Raw genomic sequence first — 19,310 nt, forward strand, 5'->3', positions numbered from 1 at the left:
AGCTTGGTGTGGCAGCAACGGTCAGAGATGGAAAGGTCCACTTTAGTTGAAGAGCGGGGGTGTGGTGGGTCACAGAGTTAAATGCAAGTTTCTTGCATATTTATTTTACTACACTAACATATAACATGGGATATATGAGGATTTAACTTGTATCTGCTTGCCACAGCTAGATGTATGAGGTTAATATGTACAAAAAATAAAATAAAAAGATTAAATATTGAATAGTTTGGTCCAGTATTGCACGAGACCGAACTGCTGGAGCCCTAACCTCCGTAAACATTGGATTGTAGCCGTAAATTAAGATTATACAGGTGCTTCCCAGACAGGTTTATTTCAGTAATTCAATTGAAACGGTGAAATACATAAATCATATAGACTCTATACACAACGAGTGATATATTTCAAGCAGCAATCAGTGCTGCACCTTATACTGTTTTTTTTTTTAAATCTACGGTAAATTACAAGCTGTATCCTTGCACTAATGCCCTTGCACTCCATTTCTGCACATAGAAATGGTTTTAAAAATACTCACGTGTACACTGTGACTTCTCTTGCATTGTCTACATTTGAATTGGTTACTTTTAAATCACTGCTGCACCTCATACTGTGAATTCAATTCTTCTGCAATTTTTACAAGCTGTATGCAACGAAATTTCGTTCTGTACGCACCATGTGCAAAATGACAAATAAAGTTTTCTAAGTCTGTCTAAGTCTATTTATTTCTACACATTTTGTTGGTTATGAATTATAAAATAAAACCTTAAATTCATCTTTTCAGAACATTAGAATAGCTATTTGGTTTTTTTATGATCAATAAAAAAAATGGAGAGAATGTTTAAAATGGTCTGAAGAAGCTGGCTGTTCACAGATTGTTGTCTCCATGCACGTCATCGAAAAGTTGACTGAAAGGAAAAGGTTTGGGAGAAAATACAAATTCCAAGCCTTTATTGGAAAAAAGCTGCATGGACACTTTTCATCTTAGTTAAATCACTGCATGGATTGTTTTATAGATATACATAAAAAGCCTTTAAGTGACGCAACCAAACTTTTGCTGTACCTTGCAAAAACATTAACATTGGTAGCTATGGAGGAGCTGCAGGGATACAGAGCTCAGTATGGATAATTTATTTAAATGGCAAATATTTGTTGTACATTTATCAAATCTGATGGAAAGGGGACAAAAAGAAAAAAAAAACAATCATAGTTTTAAGATTGCCATGAAAATAACACATCAAACTAATGAAGTGCTCTAGTAGGTTGAGACCAGAATTAACAAATTCATAGCATGAAAGATGCTTTATGTGGAGAAAAATTAACAGTTCATCTGAATCCTAACACGCCCTCTCCACTGCAAAACATTGTTGTGGCAGCATCAAGCTGTAAAGATATTTTTATTCAGCAATTAAGAGGAAGCTGTTCAGAGCGGATGGTAAGATGGACAGAGATACAATGGAGTGGTTTAGATCAAAGTGTTCTATCGAGATAAAATGGCCCAGTTAAAGTCCAAAATGCAAATCCAATTAAAAATTTGTAGCATGAGTTGAAAAGCGGTGACAAATTTTCTCCATCCATTCTGAGTTTGAGTTTTTTTGTTCTTTAAAAAAAAAAATGAGCAAAAAATAAATAATAATTGTCACTGGTAAGCTCAATGATTTATTCACATTTCCTAAAAGCCTTGCAGCTCTAATTACAGGACATGATCGTTCAGGGTTGCTCAATAAAGAAATTCATGCATAATTTTCCCTCCACTTCACAACTATACACCACTGTGTTGTTAAAGCATAAAATATTTCAATAAAATACGATAGAAGTTAACGTTTAAGATGGGACACTGACTCCCTCTACAGCAGGAGTTACCAACATGGTGCCCCCCAGGACCATATGTGGTGCCCTCAAGCCTGTTCAAAAAATAGTAGAACCATCCAGTGAGCTGCATCTAAAATGTTACTTTATTTAGTTGCAATCTTTTTAAAATCATACTTGTACTTGCATAGATTTGAAATGAAATGCTTATATTACATTAAGGTGAGCTCTGACTCTTCTAGCTCTAAGGTCAGTAATGGTAGCCCGTCGTATGACAGCACCCATGAAGACGCCCAACTTTTAAAAAGGTTGGTGATCCCTGCTCTACAGGATGGGCCAGAGCTTTCAACCTGTCGGACTAGACTCAGGATCTTTTACGAGTCTGCGGTGGCTAGTGCGATCCACTTTGATGTTGGATGCATGGGCAGAAAAGACCATCAGCCTGAACACACTGATCCACAAGGCTGATTGATGATGTGGAGGCCGGGATGGGGGAAGAACGGTCGTGGAGCTGGACCCCAGTGTCAGACAGGAGGATGCTGTATGCCATCTAGAATAATGTCTCACATCCACTTTACAACACTATAGTCAGAGGAGGAAATGTACTTTAGGCTACCGCAGGCCAGGAAGACATACCTACCCGTGGCCATCTAATTTTTAACCTTAATCTTTGGCTGGTAGTGGGCAAACTAGTTTATCATACTCTCTACATTCGTATTTGTTTTGATAATTTTTTATTTTGTACCATCCTGTTTTTATTTTTGTTTTGACTAATAAAGGTATGTTTTAAACCAAAGAACAAAAAACCTTGATTCACTCACCTGGTATCAGGCTGAAAATTCTGCAAAGAAAATTGGCCACACATAGATTGTTTTTTTTAAGACATTTATAATCAACATAAAATTCTTTTATGTGTAAAATACAGTAATAATTCATAATAGGTTTACAAGCTTTCTATTGCGTTATGACACTGAAAACATGGGGGGGGGGGGGGGATACTTAATGTCGTGGACATTATTTAAGTTCTGATAATGTACATTAAAAAAAATGTACCACAATGTTCCATGAGCAGGCTTTATCGTTACTTATCTATACGCCTGTCAGAGCTAAGAGCAGACTGAATTAAACATTCAAATCCTGGGGAATGGTTACAATCCCACCATTGAAAAATACATTCACAGACAAATTTTTAGTCATCTGCAACTAAAGCAATGAGTGTGTTAGATTGACATATTCCTTTTATTCACAGTGAGACCCAATATGGCAGGAAGCATCTGGGGCAAAATAAAAACATTATAGGACATACGCAGCATATTAGGTGGTTTATACACCCACCAAAACCACTTGATCAGAAAAGTTGGAAAGTGGAACTGATCGAAACACTTCCTAGTACAGCTCAATGACTTCGATGGAGTATTGTCCGACGTCCTTCTTCATCTTCATGCTATTAAGCTGCTGCAGGCTGCCCTCGATCTTTCCGAGCTCAGAAAACAGTCTCACCTGAAGGACAAAAGAAAGAATTTATAGCAAAAGGTTTGTTATGTTGCAATAGATTTCTACAAAACAACAATGTTTTGTTACCTGAGATCTAACAAAACATTGGAGGTTCAACAGCAATCCTTTGGCCGCTGGAGTCATTACTAACACGGTGAAATGGGCGTCCAACAGCATGCACACCCAATCCAAGATCTGCATTCAGCAGGTAAAAAAGTTATAACGAATTACATTTTAATGTGAAATCTGATGGGATGCATTCAAAGATTTGTTTACGCCTATATTTTGGTTTAAAATACAGAGACTGCTCTTAAGGGTGCATCTGGATTACCTGATTCAAAGTGGGGGATCTGCAGCCGTGCGTTTGCGAGAAACTGTCTGTGGAATATCGCAGGTAAAGAAACTCCAAGTACTGTAGGAAAAGCTGATTGGACATAAAAAATAAAGAGAGAGAGGGGAAAAAAAACTGTTTAGGACACAAACATACTCCTGCCTGATTTATAGGTGTATATCAATTACCGTAACAAGCATATACCCAAAACTACATCTGCTTGTTAAATTTAAAAAGCTAAACTAATAAATTCAATACACACGAAGAGATTTGATTGGCCGGCAAACTGGCCTGATGGTATTGTCAAGATTAGAGTCCCCTGTTTCAACTATCCAGACGAGCTAAAGGCCCTATTGAAGAAATCAGGGCTTCCTAGACACAGAGCCACATAAATGGATCCCTGAAGAAGTACTGTGTACATATACTGTACACCTAGCATTTCTGTATCAAATATGTTTTTTATTAGTCTTATATTCAGAGTTTCTGAGTAAACAATAGTCACGAAGATTAACAGAAAGCTAACACGTTGATTAAATCACTGTGTGTAATGAATCCTTTCACTTTTTTGAACTGATCTACTGAAATAAATGAACTTGTCGATGGTATTTTAATTTACCGAGATGCGCGTGTATATTAGAGCGAAAATCGACAAGCGGTTACTTACCACAACGTGATCAGAGGAAAAATCCTTCAGGTGCGGAAGGAGGAACGTTTCACTGTAGGCCGTCTGCAGGACCTCGTTTCTGCACAGCTTGAGTTAAGATCCGTGCTTTCTTTGTACAACGGGTTGGTAAAAGCAAAAACATACATAGAGAAAAGCGCAACCACTACAATTTACAAAAAGCATAAAACAAATTGAGAAACGGGGGAAGAAAATGGATTAAAGTGACCATGTGCTGTAAGGATACATCAGAGCAGCCTTGTGTAATCCTAGTGGACAGCTCTGTTTGGGTGAGGCGTTTCCCTTTTCTTCTGCTTTAGTCTGTGGGCCACCAATGGTGTCCGTGCGGCCTTCCTCGCAGGACGCTGGGCTAAAACCGTTCTGCAACCCCATCTGAGCATGCTCATTAGAGATCAGCATTTCCATAAAAGAGACGCTGTCGGGCTCCAGATTCAACTTCTCGGAATCGGCCTCTGGTAAACTGTAGAAATCATAAAAAAAATAAAAAAAAACAAAAAAAACGAAAAGAAAAGAAAAGAAACTTTAGTTATATAATTTACCGTACCGAGTCTGGCTATAGGAAATTATACTTAAAATTGAGTAAACTGGCTAAGAGATGTGGTGGATTCAACCAAAAAACGTGATAACATTTTTAATGGTGCCTCTTTCATGGTAGTAAGAAAAAGGCCATTGTCCCGAGAAATCCAACCATCCCAGGTTCATATCGATTTGGAAAATAAAAATAGATTCGGTTTTACCTGATGAACGCCTTGAGACATGCGCAGGTCACAGCTTCTGGTATGTCGGGGAAGAACTGTAAGCAGAGCTGGCAGAGAAAATAATCCTTCTTCTCAAGGGCCAGAGGCAGGAGGTCAGGACAGACGCTGTTGAAAGAGAAGCCGGACGGTTACGTTCAACGGAGACGACACCAGTCGCACTCAAAAGTAGAAATTCTAACCATAAAACCAGGAGAACACTGGACACTCATATGGGGTTCACTATGAACAATATTCTACTTTGGTTTTAATGTGTTCATTGATTCCTTTTAACTGTGCTGGACAAGATAATTGTTTGTGTTTAGTTCTTGGAATAATTGCGGGTTTAAACATTTTTTTTTTTTTTAACGTGTCTTATTTAAAAAAATATTAGTTTGCTTCCATTTGTACGCTACTAGAGCCACAAGCCACATTTCCAAAACACCAGAGTAACTAAAGAGAAAATAACTATACTATATATAAAAAAAATTGTACTATAAAAACTTTGCATCAGCAGAAGCATGAAACGGCCATCGCGCCTCACTGACCTGTGGGAGAGGCACTGGGTGTGCACGAGCTGTGTTAGAGAGCTGGAAGAGTAGAACGCTGGATCAGCCAGGCTCCGGGACACCAGGGCTAACGCCAGCTGTCCCAACGACGGCTGCAGGTCCTGGAGGTCCTGCCTGGACAGGAGTCTCTCAACCTCTTTTTGGACCTCTTCTGCTGGTGCTGTCTGCATTTGGTAAATTTTCAAAACCGTTGGAGGAGCTTTGTGTCATCGTAGACCTAAAAATTGCAAGCGATCAACGAGAGCCGCCTTACCTTAATTAGGTTTTGCACTTGGTCGATCGTTAAACTGGGGGCTGACTGCGTCCTACGGGTCGTTCTCTGCATTGTGAAAAAACAGACGTGGAAGTTCAGTTGAGCTGGTGGCTTGCATTCATACACATACAAGTTCAATACTGAAAACTGATTTGTAAAATGAAATGGAAATGGTTTTATAATTAGTTCAGAATGATTTAGTACTCATGAACAACCCAGTTGTAGTATAGTAAGGTCACCTCATCAGCAGTAAAACAAAACCTACAACTTACCTTGAAAATCAATGCATTTATTCAGTGGGGAAAATGATCCCATACATTTAAAGTCAGTGTTAGCTAAAACAGTAGAATGTTTTATAATGTTTTCTTTTATTTTGTTCACATGAAAGGCTGAAGCAAAAAAGTCAAATAACCCACAGAACTCAAATTGATTAGTCAAAACTCAAAGAATCACAATAACCCTTTTTTTTAGTAAAAACTAAAATTAAAGATGCCTATTACATTACTAATAACAGAAACTGAATTAAATAGTATTGTTATTGTGCAATCTCAAAATCCCTCATTCGACCTGAGAAGACTAACGTTCAGATCAGTCTGTGCACAGGTGCAGCACAGATGCGACCCTAGCGACGCAAAAGGCGAGATTTTGGCGATTAAAGCGAAACCAGAGTGACCCGACGCCTACGATAGATGTGAAGCGACTGTTGCTGGAGTTGAAAAATCTGAACTTTTGTGTCTTGTGGCATCACAACCTATCAGGAAGTGGATGTGGCTGCGACATGGGGTGGAGGGCCGCGGCGGAGACGAAGCAGTTTCCCCTCAACGTTGAAGAAAAGCTGATAGTGGCGGTCTGCGGCTGGCCTGAGTTGTTATTACTACCGGGAAAAGTCCAGAAACAACCAGGCCTGGAGAAAAGTGAGGAGACTGGAGTGGCAACTAAGTGAAAGGGTCACTAGATAGCGCCATTGTGCTACTGGCTTGTTGCCCGCTGTGCGAACTGCCGGCGATATGTCAGGCGAGCGACAGCACGCAAAAGTGGCGACATTGTGGCGGCGTTCGCCTTTGGTGTGAACACACCTTTACAGATCTGCAGTAAAAGAGCGTTATTGTGGAAACACAAAGCCTCAATAATGATGTACACTGCAAAAAGAGAACTAAAAATAAGTAAAATGTTCTTGAAATTAGTGTATTTGTCCCCGATTTGAGCAGGTAAATAAGATTATTTGCCAATGGGATGAGCATTTTTTACCCCTAAAATAAGATAATTAGATATCTTTAACTTGAAATAAGATGATAGAGATAAATTGTTACTATTTTAAGTGCAAAAATCTTATTCCATTGGCAAATAATCTTATTTACCTGCTCAAATCAAGAAAATACTCTAATTTCAAGAGTATTTTTCTTATTTTGAGTTCTATTTTTGCAGTGTATTTAACTTTTCACAGCAGGTGCCAATAACTGTGGAGGGTGCTTTAATTACACGTAAGCTGCAAAGAAAGCAACAACAGGTAATAGGTTCAGTACTATTTTCAAGTAAATACTTTCCCATTGATCTTTAGAAAGTAAGGCCAAGTGCTGGGAATGATACACTTAAAAAAAAAAAAAAAAAAAAAAAAAAACCCCGCACACACACACACACACACACACACACACACACACACACACACACACACACACAAATCAACAAGCTATTACAAATAATAATAATACTAATCTTACCGGCTTCCTTGTCTCCACTGGTTTAGGAGGTTGCTCTCCATGTAAAATGGTATTCCAAGATGGCACCAAAGTTGGAGGCTTAGTCTCTGTTGAAGTTGGAGATAAAAAAAAAAAAAAAAACATAGCATTAAATGAACGCTGAAACATAAAAACGTGTATCTTTATTTTCATTTATATACAAAGGGATTTTTGCCTTTGCACAGACAAAGCTGCAGGAAGTTATTAGTATGAGCCGCTGCTGCTTTCTGCCTCTTACCCTCAGTCTTGACCTGCTTTAGTTTTCCCAGAGCGGAGGCGAGGGAGGATCTGGGGCATGCAAATGGTATAACGGAGAGGACTTTTCCATGTGGAATAAACAACTTGCTTGAATAACTCCAAAGCTTCAACAGAGAAGGGAAAAAAAAAAAAAAAAAAATCGCAACCACAAAACAGAATTAGTGGAACGTCGACGCGTCACTACAGACGCCCTGAAAAAATAAAGTTAAGCAGCAGGTTTAGGGTTGTGAACTGCTTTGAAGTTGTGAGAAGGGACAGTGAGCCCTCTCACAGTGGAGAGCAGACACAATGATCTACCAAAGACATACAGTCCTCCATCAGCACCCAGCAGCTGGAAGGACAGGGAACCTTGGCCTGTTCTCATAAATCCAGAAAACAAACAAACGATAAAAAGATTCTTTATTAATGCACATATGAGCTCGTCAGCATCACAGCACCATCATAGGTTCGTAAAACAGAGGAAATATGAAAAAATAAATAAATTTGGTTTTCGGTTTCCTGCGTTCGCCTACCTGTCCGTAGAGTTTACCCGCCATCTCCTTTGCAGCCTGAAGAGTCTGAAAATTGGTATTCCAGATGCAGAGAAAGTCTGCGAGGGAGAGTTCAGAGAGAGAACATTTAGGAAGCGGATACAAGCACAGCTGGGGATCCATTCAAAGCGTAGGTTCTGAGAACTGGATCCGTTCAAAGGTGAAAAGAATTTAGTAGCATTTTCGTAACGTTTGAGTTTTGCGAACTGAAAAAAAAAAAAAAAAAAAAAACAACAAAAACAAAAAAAAACAAAAAAACAATGGAATGGTACCAGGCGGGGAAAACTGTTTTTTCACTTTTTAAAACCACTTAAATTCTTTGGAGAACAAATTCAACCAGGTAAAAAAAAAAAACAATATGTGAAACAGATCCTTGATCTTGAATTAATTAGTTTGTTGGTCCTTTTATGTAGTTATAACCCTCTTTGGGGAAAAGGAAAAAGCATCCTGAATACTCTCTTCCAATTTACTGGGGGAATAATTTCTGACATCTCGGCTTCTCTCACCTGCCCTGCAGTCTGGGTCGGTTCTGGTTTCAGGGCTCGCCGGGGTTTTAAAAAGTTTCCAGCACACGGCTCCTAAAGGTTAGTGTCCTGCTAATGACCCACCAGAGAAAGTGAGAGACTCTCCGGAGCAATTTTCCAGCTCAGAGCCGGCCCAAGGCACAAGCGAACTAAACGCCGGCTTAGGGCCCCAAGAGCAATCTAAAAAAGTTTTTGTTCCCATGTATAAATGATATCTATATGACCAAAGATATTGTGCAAAAACACAATTTCAACAGAGTGCTGCCTAGTTATTCTTACTGCCTCTGTAACTAAAGCTCTGTTGCACGGTGCCTCCTGCCAAGAAAAAATAAATTTAAAAAAGTACGCTGGCTCCTGCCTCCTGACATGCGTACACACTGCACATCTAAAAACACAGGTGGTTAGACGAAACAATGTCGCAAAAAAGAGCATATCCATCGGGGACAAAGAAAAGAAAAAGGAAGAAAGAGCAGTAAACATGCCGACATAAAGGTATGTTTGAAACTTGGCTTGCTTGGTAGGCTAATGTTTATAAAAGAGATTTGTGTAGCCAAGCTGTTAATGGCAAATTAGCTAGTTAAAAACAAGAGAAGTTTATTTTTTTCTTAGCTTTACCTTCGATTGAATTGATTCTCGGGGTTGACCATAAATATTGACTGAAATAGTGGGCCCCAAAATCAAATTTTGCTTAGGGCCCCATGGAGGCTTGGGCCAGCCCTGTTCCAGCTATATAGAGAAAAGCAGCGCTGCCCCTCCCCCACCTGTAGCTTTGCACTGTTGGTCAGCTGGCTGAAAAAAGTCACTCGCACGTTCACATATGAGAAAAATCCAGCTTTTCGCAAATGTTTCTGGTAAAAATACGGCAAGTCATGTTATGCCTATGCTTAGCACTACCAACTAATCTCGTCATTGTAACACTGTTTTTAAACAATTATTGGCAAACTACAAGCAATGTGTCCGATAAGCAGCCAACTGCAGACTGAACAGACAGCCAGAGTAATTAACGGGCCAACATCAGCTTGCTAACAATTACTGCAAATATGTATAATATTCAGTGCAATATAATCACTTACTCCGGTTAATAAGAACTATTAGATTTGTTCCTTAGAAAACAGAAGATAATGAAAATTTCTGAAAAAAAAAAAAAAAAATTATTTTTACTGTACGCTTTCTCCACCCCACTTACTTGATATTTAACTGAAATCTTGCTAAATTAGCAAATTTTTTAAATTTGTCCCCCAGATCGAAGAGTTCCATAATTGCTTCTTTTACTCGATCCCACCCCTCAAGAAAATAAATAAATAAATAAATAAAAAATGGCAATGAATGAATAACTGCTCCTCGTTTAAGACATCACCAAAAAAAAAAAAAAAAAAAAAAAAAATTAAACAAAACAAAAAAATTAACATTTTTTAAAGGGTATCCTCTTTATTGCTTCACCAGGAGTTTTATCACTGCCTTCACCTTTTCCAGGTCCTGCAGCAGGGTGTGGAACCCCGACCACAGCCACGTGGGCGTCGTCCAGGAAGATGGCCGACGCCGCGTCCAGCGGCTCCTCGCCCACGGGGAGACTCAGCAGCTGATCGCGAGGCAGGGGAACAACCTGAGCTCCCTCATCAGGAGCTGGACCCCGAACAGACACCAGACTCAGGTACAGATGACCGTTGGGGTCTGAACGGCAGAAGAATATGAAAATAAGACGAGTAGAACATGTTAGAGGGAAAAGGTAGCTAAAGTAGCTTAAATGGGTTCCTTTATTGGTTATGAATAGAAAATATGGTTGAAATTAATGTGAATCTGGTATGGATCACCAACAAAACCCTTTTAACTAGGGCTGGGGGGGAAATCGAGATTTTTTTCTTGCCAATGCACTTGGCCTCTATCTATCTAATATTATTCACGTTTTTCTTTTTTTTTCTGAAACTGTTGCACTAATTGCCTAATCACCACCCACCTCGAATCTCTTATTCACCTTGTTTACTGTGTGTGCCTCTGATTACTATGTTTTTTGGTAAAATTACATGTACATAGTGTGGATTCAGGCAATGCATACACATTCATACATTAGTTCATAAAGTAATGTTAATGTATGTGGCGATTTCAATGAGATTTAACGACAGTTCGACCACCACGGTTAAAGGGGACAGCCTGAAGTTCGAAGTTACACAAGTGAAGCCTTTTCTTAGATGTATACGTAAGACTAAGACCTTCTGTATGAAAAAAAAAAAAAAAAAAAAAAGGTTGAAGAAGCTGCACCCTGCAAGATGATCCAGACCTAAAGCATACCAGTGATATCACCGTGAAACAACTGAGAGTGAAAAAACAACCAATCCTGATCAGAGAATTCATTATATTTGAATGTAAAAAGTACTTACTGAATGAGCAACAAATTTAGTTTTCTCACACATTATTAAACTTAGACATATTTATAAAATATTATCATATATATCATAAAATATTACAGAACTGGTGTTTCTCAATTACAACTACTGTGGTCTGGCTCCACATTCGAATAAGCAGCGGCGCCCTCTTCTGGATGGTGGCCATACTACAACACTGAAAGAAGGCCCGTCTGCAGACCTTATTAGTTAATCGGATGGAACAAACTTTAACCCAATAAAAATCAATCCACAATCGTAAATCGATTATTTGTTTGCATCCCTAGTGGCTATAAGAAGTGTATCGCTGAAGTTACTTCAGCCAAAGAGCGTAAGTGTGGCTAGTAGCGGGTGGGGTGTACAAACATTTCTTTTTTTTATTTACGATACCTATTGGGATTATCCTTGTTTAATGAGAATTTTTGTTTATCAATTACCTATCAATAGGTGTTTTTTCCAGAGATAAATAAAAAAAACAAAAAGACATGTGAACATGTCTAAATAAAGAACAGAATCTGCTAGAGTAAGCAGTGTTGGCCCCCAGACCCACAAAACTAACGAATCCAGTCAAACAAAACACCCAAACAGTTCTTACAGCAAATAAGGACTTACAGAGGTAAAGTAGGCAGATGTTTTTATCCTTGCAGGAGGCCCAGAAGCTGAGCGGGGAGAGGCCAGGCCCCTCTGGCTCCAGCCGGTACTTCTGCACAGAGTTGGGGTTAAGTCTCTGCAGGTAGAGGAAATGGTCTCCATTCTGTGGGCACACGTTGAAATTATTTTATGAAAACTAACAGACATCAACAAGCACCAGTACATGGCCTCCCTAAAGCATTCACACCCCTTGAATCTTTCCATTTTCTGAGTATGGAACGGTAACTTCAATGCATCTTTATTCATTAATTTAGGATTCATTCAGAAGGTGTGGCGGCTTTTATTTTGGCGAGGCGCTGCGCCGCGATCAGTTACATGCAGCGGAAACCCTGTCCAGCCAGAGCTAAAACAGAATAGCTTGGATCAAAGCATATTGGTGTGTTAAAATGGTCCAGATCTAAATCACATCAATAATCTGTGTTAGGACTTTAAATCTAAAGGTTCTCTCATCTAATCTGACTGAGATTGAGCTTTGTTGCAAAGGACCATGGGGGGAAACGTGTACGTGTGTGTTGTGACGACAAGTGAAAATGACTTGCAAAGAACCTTCTGGTTTAACTGTGCTCGCCCCAATAGATCGGCTGGAGCAGCTGCAATGATGTTAGCTGAACTGCAAAGGTGTGTAAAGCAATCGAACGCAGGCGGAAGTTAATATTCTTCTCAAAAGAAACAATTTTACAAAATAAAATATCTCCCAAACTGCAGTTAAAGGCCGGGTCAGTCAAGTCGCTGCGAGCGGACAGTGAGATAGCCGCCCGTTCGCCCCTTCTCGCCAAGCACATAAAATTATAGTAAAATACATGAAAATTTGAGGCTTTAACTAAACCGACGTTCAAAAAAACTCAAAGGGTATGAAAACCTTTGCAAGGCTCTAGGACAAGAAACTTGTAACATTGCAGTTCGTAAACAATTTTCTTACCAGCTCAGTTGTGAAGATGATCAGCTGTTGTGTTTCTGCCACTATGCTGGTGCTCCACCTGCCAACAGCAAGCAAAATCTACTTTAAAAGCCAGAACTGCAGAGGTGAGAGAGTTCCTTCAAAAACGAAAAACATAGATGGATTTTTCTGTTTATGGCCTTCTGTCATCTGCCATTACCCTCAGTAACATAGAAAGGATTCCTGGATCAATGTGTGCTTCTCTGCTTTTTGTGTCTCTTCTAACCCCCAGTCGGTCATACTGAGCCTGGTTCTGCTGGAGGTTTTCCTCTCCACTGTCGCTTCATGCATGCTCAGTATGAGGGATTGCTGCAAAGCCATGGACAATGCAGACAACTCTCCCTGTGGCTCTACGCTCTTTCATGAGGAGTGAATGCTGCTTGTCAAGACTTAATGCAATCTACTGGGTTTCCTTAGATAGGAAACTGACCAATCTGTCGGGAGGATTTGATTGATTTGTAAAGTGCGTTCAGATGACGTGTTGTGAATTGATGCTATATAAATAAAATTCAATCGAAAACTGAATTGACCCAGATGATCTGTGTGTGAAAAATTATGTTTTTTTCCCAGCAATCTCTCCTTTTGTGCTCGATGTCTGAAAATGGCAAGTATCTGCATCATCCCGAGTTATGGACCTGATTGCCTCCTCCGGAACCAGGATCTCCTCTACAGGCTGCTGGGGAGCAGAGAGCAGGGAGTCCAGCAGCCTCACAGCTCCTCTCCGAAACAAGACAGCAGGCTCCCCACCGTGTGCACAGTGCACCGCCCGGACATCCGCTGACACCTGAGGCAGATTAAAAAAAGGCGGTGGAGATGAAGAAATGTCAGATTCCTTTAGAAAATCATTACGCTGGGATTACAAAGCACTATTTACATATCCATAACATTTTAATAGAAGATTACAGTTTTAAGAAGAAACACTATTCCTTTAATCAGCCAAACTAAGTACATCCCATGATTCAACAGCTTGTAGAGTAGCAATAACTTGAAATTCTTGTCTTATTCTGGAGGATTTTTATGCCCATTTTTCCTGCTTAACTGAACTAAAACCAATATCGGCACAGATCTGTAAAGGTCCTACCACAGCATTTTAACAGAGTTCAGATCTGGACTTTGACTGAGCCATCGCGACACCTTGATTCTTTTCTTTTCCAGTCATTCATTAATTCATTAATTCATTCATGCTGTGTTTGGAACCATCGTCCTGCTGAGGACTAGGCTTGGACCGAGCTGCTGCTGTTGGACAGAGAAGGTACCATTCCAGGACTAATTAGATGCACCTCTGCAAACCCAGGCTTGAACGTTCATATTTAACCTGCTAAATTAGGCATAAGGGTCTGAAATTGAGCTTTTTAGTTTTTTTTTGCATTCTCTGACACTGGAAGGAATTTGCTGAGACATCTACTCCTGAAAAGATCGGCAATAGTAATAATATTCTTCCACTTCTGAAAGTTTCTTACGGTAAAAGAATACAAAAATGATTGGAAATGGCTTTAAAGATTTAAAACAGCAACGGCGTGCCTCCATTTGACCGTAAACATGAACTTAAGGGTATGGACAAAAACAGATTTAGTCAATTTGAGCGTTTCAGGTGTCGGACACGCCGATCACAAAAGCTTCTCTTTTAATTTGTGTAATTATTATCTCGAAAAGAGGGAAAGTCACACTTACCGTCGCCTTGAAGGCCTTGTCTAAAAGGATGTCGTCTTCCTTCCAAATTCTTATCACCTGAAATAAAACCAAAAGAATTTCCCTTGAGATTAAACAGAGGCAACAAATAGGAACCTTTGTTTATTTCTTATCCTGATAGTCTGAGCCTGAGCAGTGTGTCACTTAAGCAACTTTAACAGAACCAATATGCTGTGGAAAAACAGCAAAGCAATAAAGCTGTTTATACTGCGTTACATTTCACAAACCCCGTGTTTTAGTAAGATTTGGCTCTATATAGAAGTTTTTTCTTCCCTTCCCTGCCATTTCTGTCCTTTTTCCCGCCTTCTTTTCTTTTCCTTTCTACACATGGTTTTGCAACAACCTGAGTATTTGCATAAGCACTTCTGGAATCAGTGTCATGTAAAACATATCCAAACTCTTTGTGTTGAGAAAACGAAAGAAACAAATCCGGGGTCGGGTCGCGGGGGTAGCAGCTTCAGTAGGGAGGCCCAGACGTCCCTCTCCCCGGCCACTTGGGCCAGCTCCTCAGGAGGAATCCCAAGGCGTTCCCATGCCAGCTGAGAAACATAATCCCTCCAGCGTGTCCTGGGTCTTCCCCTGGGCCTCCTCCCGGTGGGACGTGCCCGGAACATCTCACCAGGGAGGCGTTCAGGAGGCATCCTAACCAGATGCCCGAGCCACCTCAACTGGCTCCTCTCGACGTGGAGGAGCAGCGGCTCTACTCTGAGTCCTCCCCAGATGACTGAGCTCCTCACCCTATCTCTAAGGGAGAGCCCAGACACACTACGGAGAAAACTCATTTCAGCCGCTTGTATCCGGGATCTCGTTCTTTCTGTCACGACCCAAAGCTCGTGACCATAGATGAGGGTAGGAACGTAGATCGACCGGTAAATCGAGAGCTTTGCCTTTTGGCTCAGCTCTCTCTTCACCACAACGGATCGGTACAGCGCCCGCTTCACAGCAGACGCTGCACCAATCCGCCTGTCGATCTCCCGCTCCATCTTCCCCTCATTCGTGAACAAGACCCCAAGATACTTGAACTCCTCCACTAGGGGCAGGACATCCTCCCCAACCCGGAGAAGGCACTCTACCCTTTTCCGGCTCAAGACCATGGTCTCGGATTTGGAGGCACTGATTTTCATCCCGGCCGCTTCGCACTCGGCTGAGAACCCCTCCAGTGAGAGCTGTAGATCACGCCCTGATGAAGCCAATAGAACCACATCAACGCGAATAGCAGAGACGCAATCCTAAGGCCACCAAAACGGATCCCCTCAACACCTTGGCTGCGCCTAGAAATTCTGTCCATAAAAGTTATGAACAGAATCGGTGACAAAGGGCAACCTTGGCGGAGTCCAACTCTCACCGGAAACGAGTCCGACTTACTGCCGGCAATGCGGACCAGACTCTGACACCGGTCGTACAGAGACCTGACAGCCCTTATTAAAGGGCCCGGTACTCCATACTCCCGGAGTACCCCCCACAGGATCCCTCGACACGGTCACACGGGACACGGCCGAATGCCTTCTCCAAATCCACAAAGCACATGTGGACTGGTTGGGCAAACTCCCATGCCCCCTCTAGGATCCTGCTAAGGGTGTAGAGCTGATCCAGTGTTCCACGGCCAGGACGAAAACTATATATACTATCCTTCCCGTTAATGGGGAGTTTTTCTTTCCACTGTCGCTTCATGCTTGGTCAGTATGAGGGATTGCTGCAAAGCCATGGACAATGCAGACGATGCTCCCTGTGGCTCTGCGCTTCTTCAGGAGTGAATGCTGCTTGTCAAGAGTTTGATGCAATCAACTGGGTTCCCTTATATAGGAAGTTTTTTGACCAATCTGTATAATCTGATTGAATTTGACTTTGGAAAGCGCCTTGGGATGACCTATTTCATGAATTGGCGCTATATAAAAGTGTGTGTGTGTGTGTGTGTGTGGGGGGGGGGGGGTTATTGGTCACCATCACCAATATATGGGTTCAATAAAATATAATGTGCCGTGTACAAAAGACGACATCGTTGTCCAATCCGGGGTCTGAGCCGGGTTACCTTGTTGTCGGACACTGCCACATACTCATGGGTGTGCTTGTTGAAAACTGCTGGACAGGTCAGGGTTTGTCCTTGTTTCACCGTCCAGCTGCCCAGTGGCTTCTGGTCAGACACCTGCAACAATGCATGAAACAAATCAGCCAGTCTTGGCTACAGCCCTCGGTGTAGCCACAGTTTACACTGCAGCAGCACACGATATTCACTGGCCGAAAGAGCTTTCACCATGTTGAGAATGGCTAACATTAGCCCACGATAGGTCTGTCAGGATTAAGGCGACTTTCCAACTAGTTGATGACTTGTTTATTTTTTATTTTATTTTTTTACATACAACAAAAACTGCTCAAATATGAACGGCAGATCCAGGCTGGAATTGATTTAATATACCGGCTGTGGTTGTTATTGGTACCACCAACAGTGCAGGATGCTAACACGAGTCGGCACCGATCCGCTGGCCCCCCGAGTCCTATAAAGCCTGAAACTTACCTTGTACAGAGTCACCGATCTGGTGGAATCAGTGATGATCACATGGTCGCAGTCCCTCTCCTCTTCGATTCCCTGAATTTCAGAGCTCAGTTGATTTAGGGCTGGAACAAGTCCGCACAACGTGTATCCCTCACACAGCGCTGCCATGCTGGAACACAAGAAAGCGGAGGCCGCGGAATCTCGCGAGAGTAGGCGACATGGCAAGGGGGAGTTATGCTAAGAACCACAGGGGGGCACTGCTGTAGTATTTGCAAGCTGCTGCCTGTATGCAAACCGTGACCATTTTGTCAGGCGTGAGTAGGGGACGCAGACAATATTTTTATATAGGAATGACATTTCTATTTCTATTCTATTTATCCCCCCCTCAAAAAAAGAAAGATCACATGATCAATTGTTGACACAAATATTTTTTTCTAAATACTACAGCAGTAATCTTGAATAAAACGACTCAAAAGATCAAAATTATAAACGTAAAAGGAGTTTCCTAACTATTAAAAGATTATGACACTCTTATTGCACAAAGTGGTTTGGTCCGCAATGGGCGGCGCTATCCACAGCTGCTCTGGGTAGCCAACTCTAGAGGAGTTTCTTCAGCGGATAGTTGACGCCATTGTTGCCTTATCATGCTGGCTCTGAAGATCCACAACATGAGATTATCCACACTTTGCATTGTCTAAAGCACTTTGCAAGGTCTTTGTACTGAAATGTGCTACACACATAAATTTGCCTTGCCTTGCCTTGCCACTCTGTTCCTGCATCAGTGACTTCCTCACGAACAGGCCACAGGTGGTGAGGATAGGAAAATGCACATCTGCTCCACTGATCCTCAACACAGGAATGCCGCAGAGTTGTGTCCTCAGCCTTGCTCTCTTCACCCAGGACTGTTCTGCTGTCCAACCCACAAACACAGTGGTGAAGTTTGCGGACAACACCACTGTGGTGGGTCTCATCTCCAACAATGATGGGACCCACTACAGAGATGAGGTCTGCAATCTGACACAGTGTTGCTCAAGGAACAACCTGATCCTGAACACCAGAAAGACGGAGGAAGTAATAATAGACTACAGGAGGTCTAGGAAAACTGAATATGCTCCTCTCTACGCACAGTGGGAGGTGGTGAGTGCGTACCCAGCATTAGGTTCCTGGGCATTCACATCTCCTCTGACCTTTCCTAGACTGCAAACACCTCGCACCTGGTAAAGAAGGCCCAACAACAGCTCTTCTTCTACAGGAAACTGAAAAGGACTGGACTTTCCACTAAACTGCTAAAAAAAACCTTCTACCGAGCTACGATAGAAAGCATTTGATGTATCAGCATAACTGTGTGGTATGGGAGCTGCACAATGCAGAAGAGGAAAGATGGGAGACAGTGGTCTAACACATTAAAATCACTCCACTGTTATTGCAGTGGTTTCGCCGCAGATACACCCCTGATGAGAGTTTGTCGATCAAATGTTGTTACAACCCTATGTTGCAATCCATCTAATGTTAAAAATGTTAAAGTTCCATCATATGTTACAATCACTTTCCTGTTATTGCCTATTTGCACATTTCTCTCAGGAATATCTAAACGCAAATTTCTGCAAATGAAGCCCCAAATCATTGCACAAAAGTACCTCATTATTTGTGATTCTCATGAAGGACGAAAAATCTATGTAACATGAATAATATCACTCGCAAAGGGACTGATATCAAAAGCCCTCAGACTCTGACACAAATTTTTTTAATCTTTTGCATGCCATGATGTGATAAAAACACAGACCCTTTTTTGTTTTTTAATTCCCGTTTCTGAGACGAAAATCAAACAGCCAAAAGATACACTGACCAGAGAGAGATCACTTATGACTGAGAGGAAAAATAAATGAGGAAAAAGAGGAGAGGAAATAAAGAGGACAGATTTTTTGAAATGGTAATGCCAGATATAAGCCTAATTTATATATTACCGACATTTTAGATTTGTTCTTAGAAATCCAGAATAAGCTTCCTTAATTTATGTTTGAAGTCAGTGATTATGCTTTGTAGCCTGCTAGTTAACACAAAATAGTTAAAGTGATGAATGGGTGGTTAAAATGTTTTATTTATAGACCAGTTCATTGTTATTGTTTTTATTCGGGTTTTTCGCGCACGCGCGCTTGACTGGTAGGCGAAAGGCGAACACAATGGCGGACGCAAACAAAGAAACTGTCGAGTTCTCAACGTATTTTTCTTCTTTAGATAACGTATCACAAG

At 41.2% G+C, this 19,310-nt stretch overlaps 1 protein-coding gene across 1 annotated transcript; it reads right to left on the minus strand.

Annotated features, from left to right (window-relative positions):
• Positions 1-2,671: 2,671 nt before the first annotated feature.
• Positions 2,672-17,259, minus strand: nol11 (nucleolar protein 11). The gene is made up of 18 exons (XM_012874163.3): positions 17,082-17,259; positions 16,599-16,712; positions 14,552-14,608; positions 13,516-13,664; positions 12,863-12,920; positions 11,905-12,046; positions 10,379-10,585; positions 8,373-8,449; positions 7,841-7,964; positions 7,585-7,670; positions 5,867-5,932; positions 5,593-5,777; positions 5,048-5,173; positions 4,537-4,770; positions 4,293-4,371; positions 3,629-3,721; positions 3,385-3,492; positions 2,672-3,303 (listed from the first exon to the last, which is right to left on the minus strand). Exons 1-18 carry the CDS (start codon positions 17,226-17,228, stop codon positions 3,190-3,192), a joined length of 2,166 nt encoding a protein of 721 aa, XP_012729617.2. The 5' UTR covers positions 17,229-17,259; the 3' UTR covers positions 2,672-3,189.
• Between the last annotated feature and the right edge of the window lie 2,051 nt (positions 17,260-19,310).

Source organism: Fundulus heteroclitus, chromosome 13 (genome assembly GCF_011125445.2).
Source record: "Fundulus heteroclitus isolate FHET01 chromosome 13, MU-UCD_Fhet_4.1, whole genome shotgun sequence".
Taxonomy (NCBI): domain Eukaryota; kingdom Metazoa; phylum Chordata; class Actinopteri; order Cyprinodontiformes; family Fundulidae; genus Fundulus; species Fundulus heteroclitus.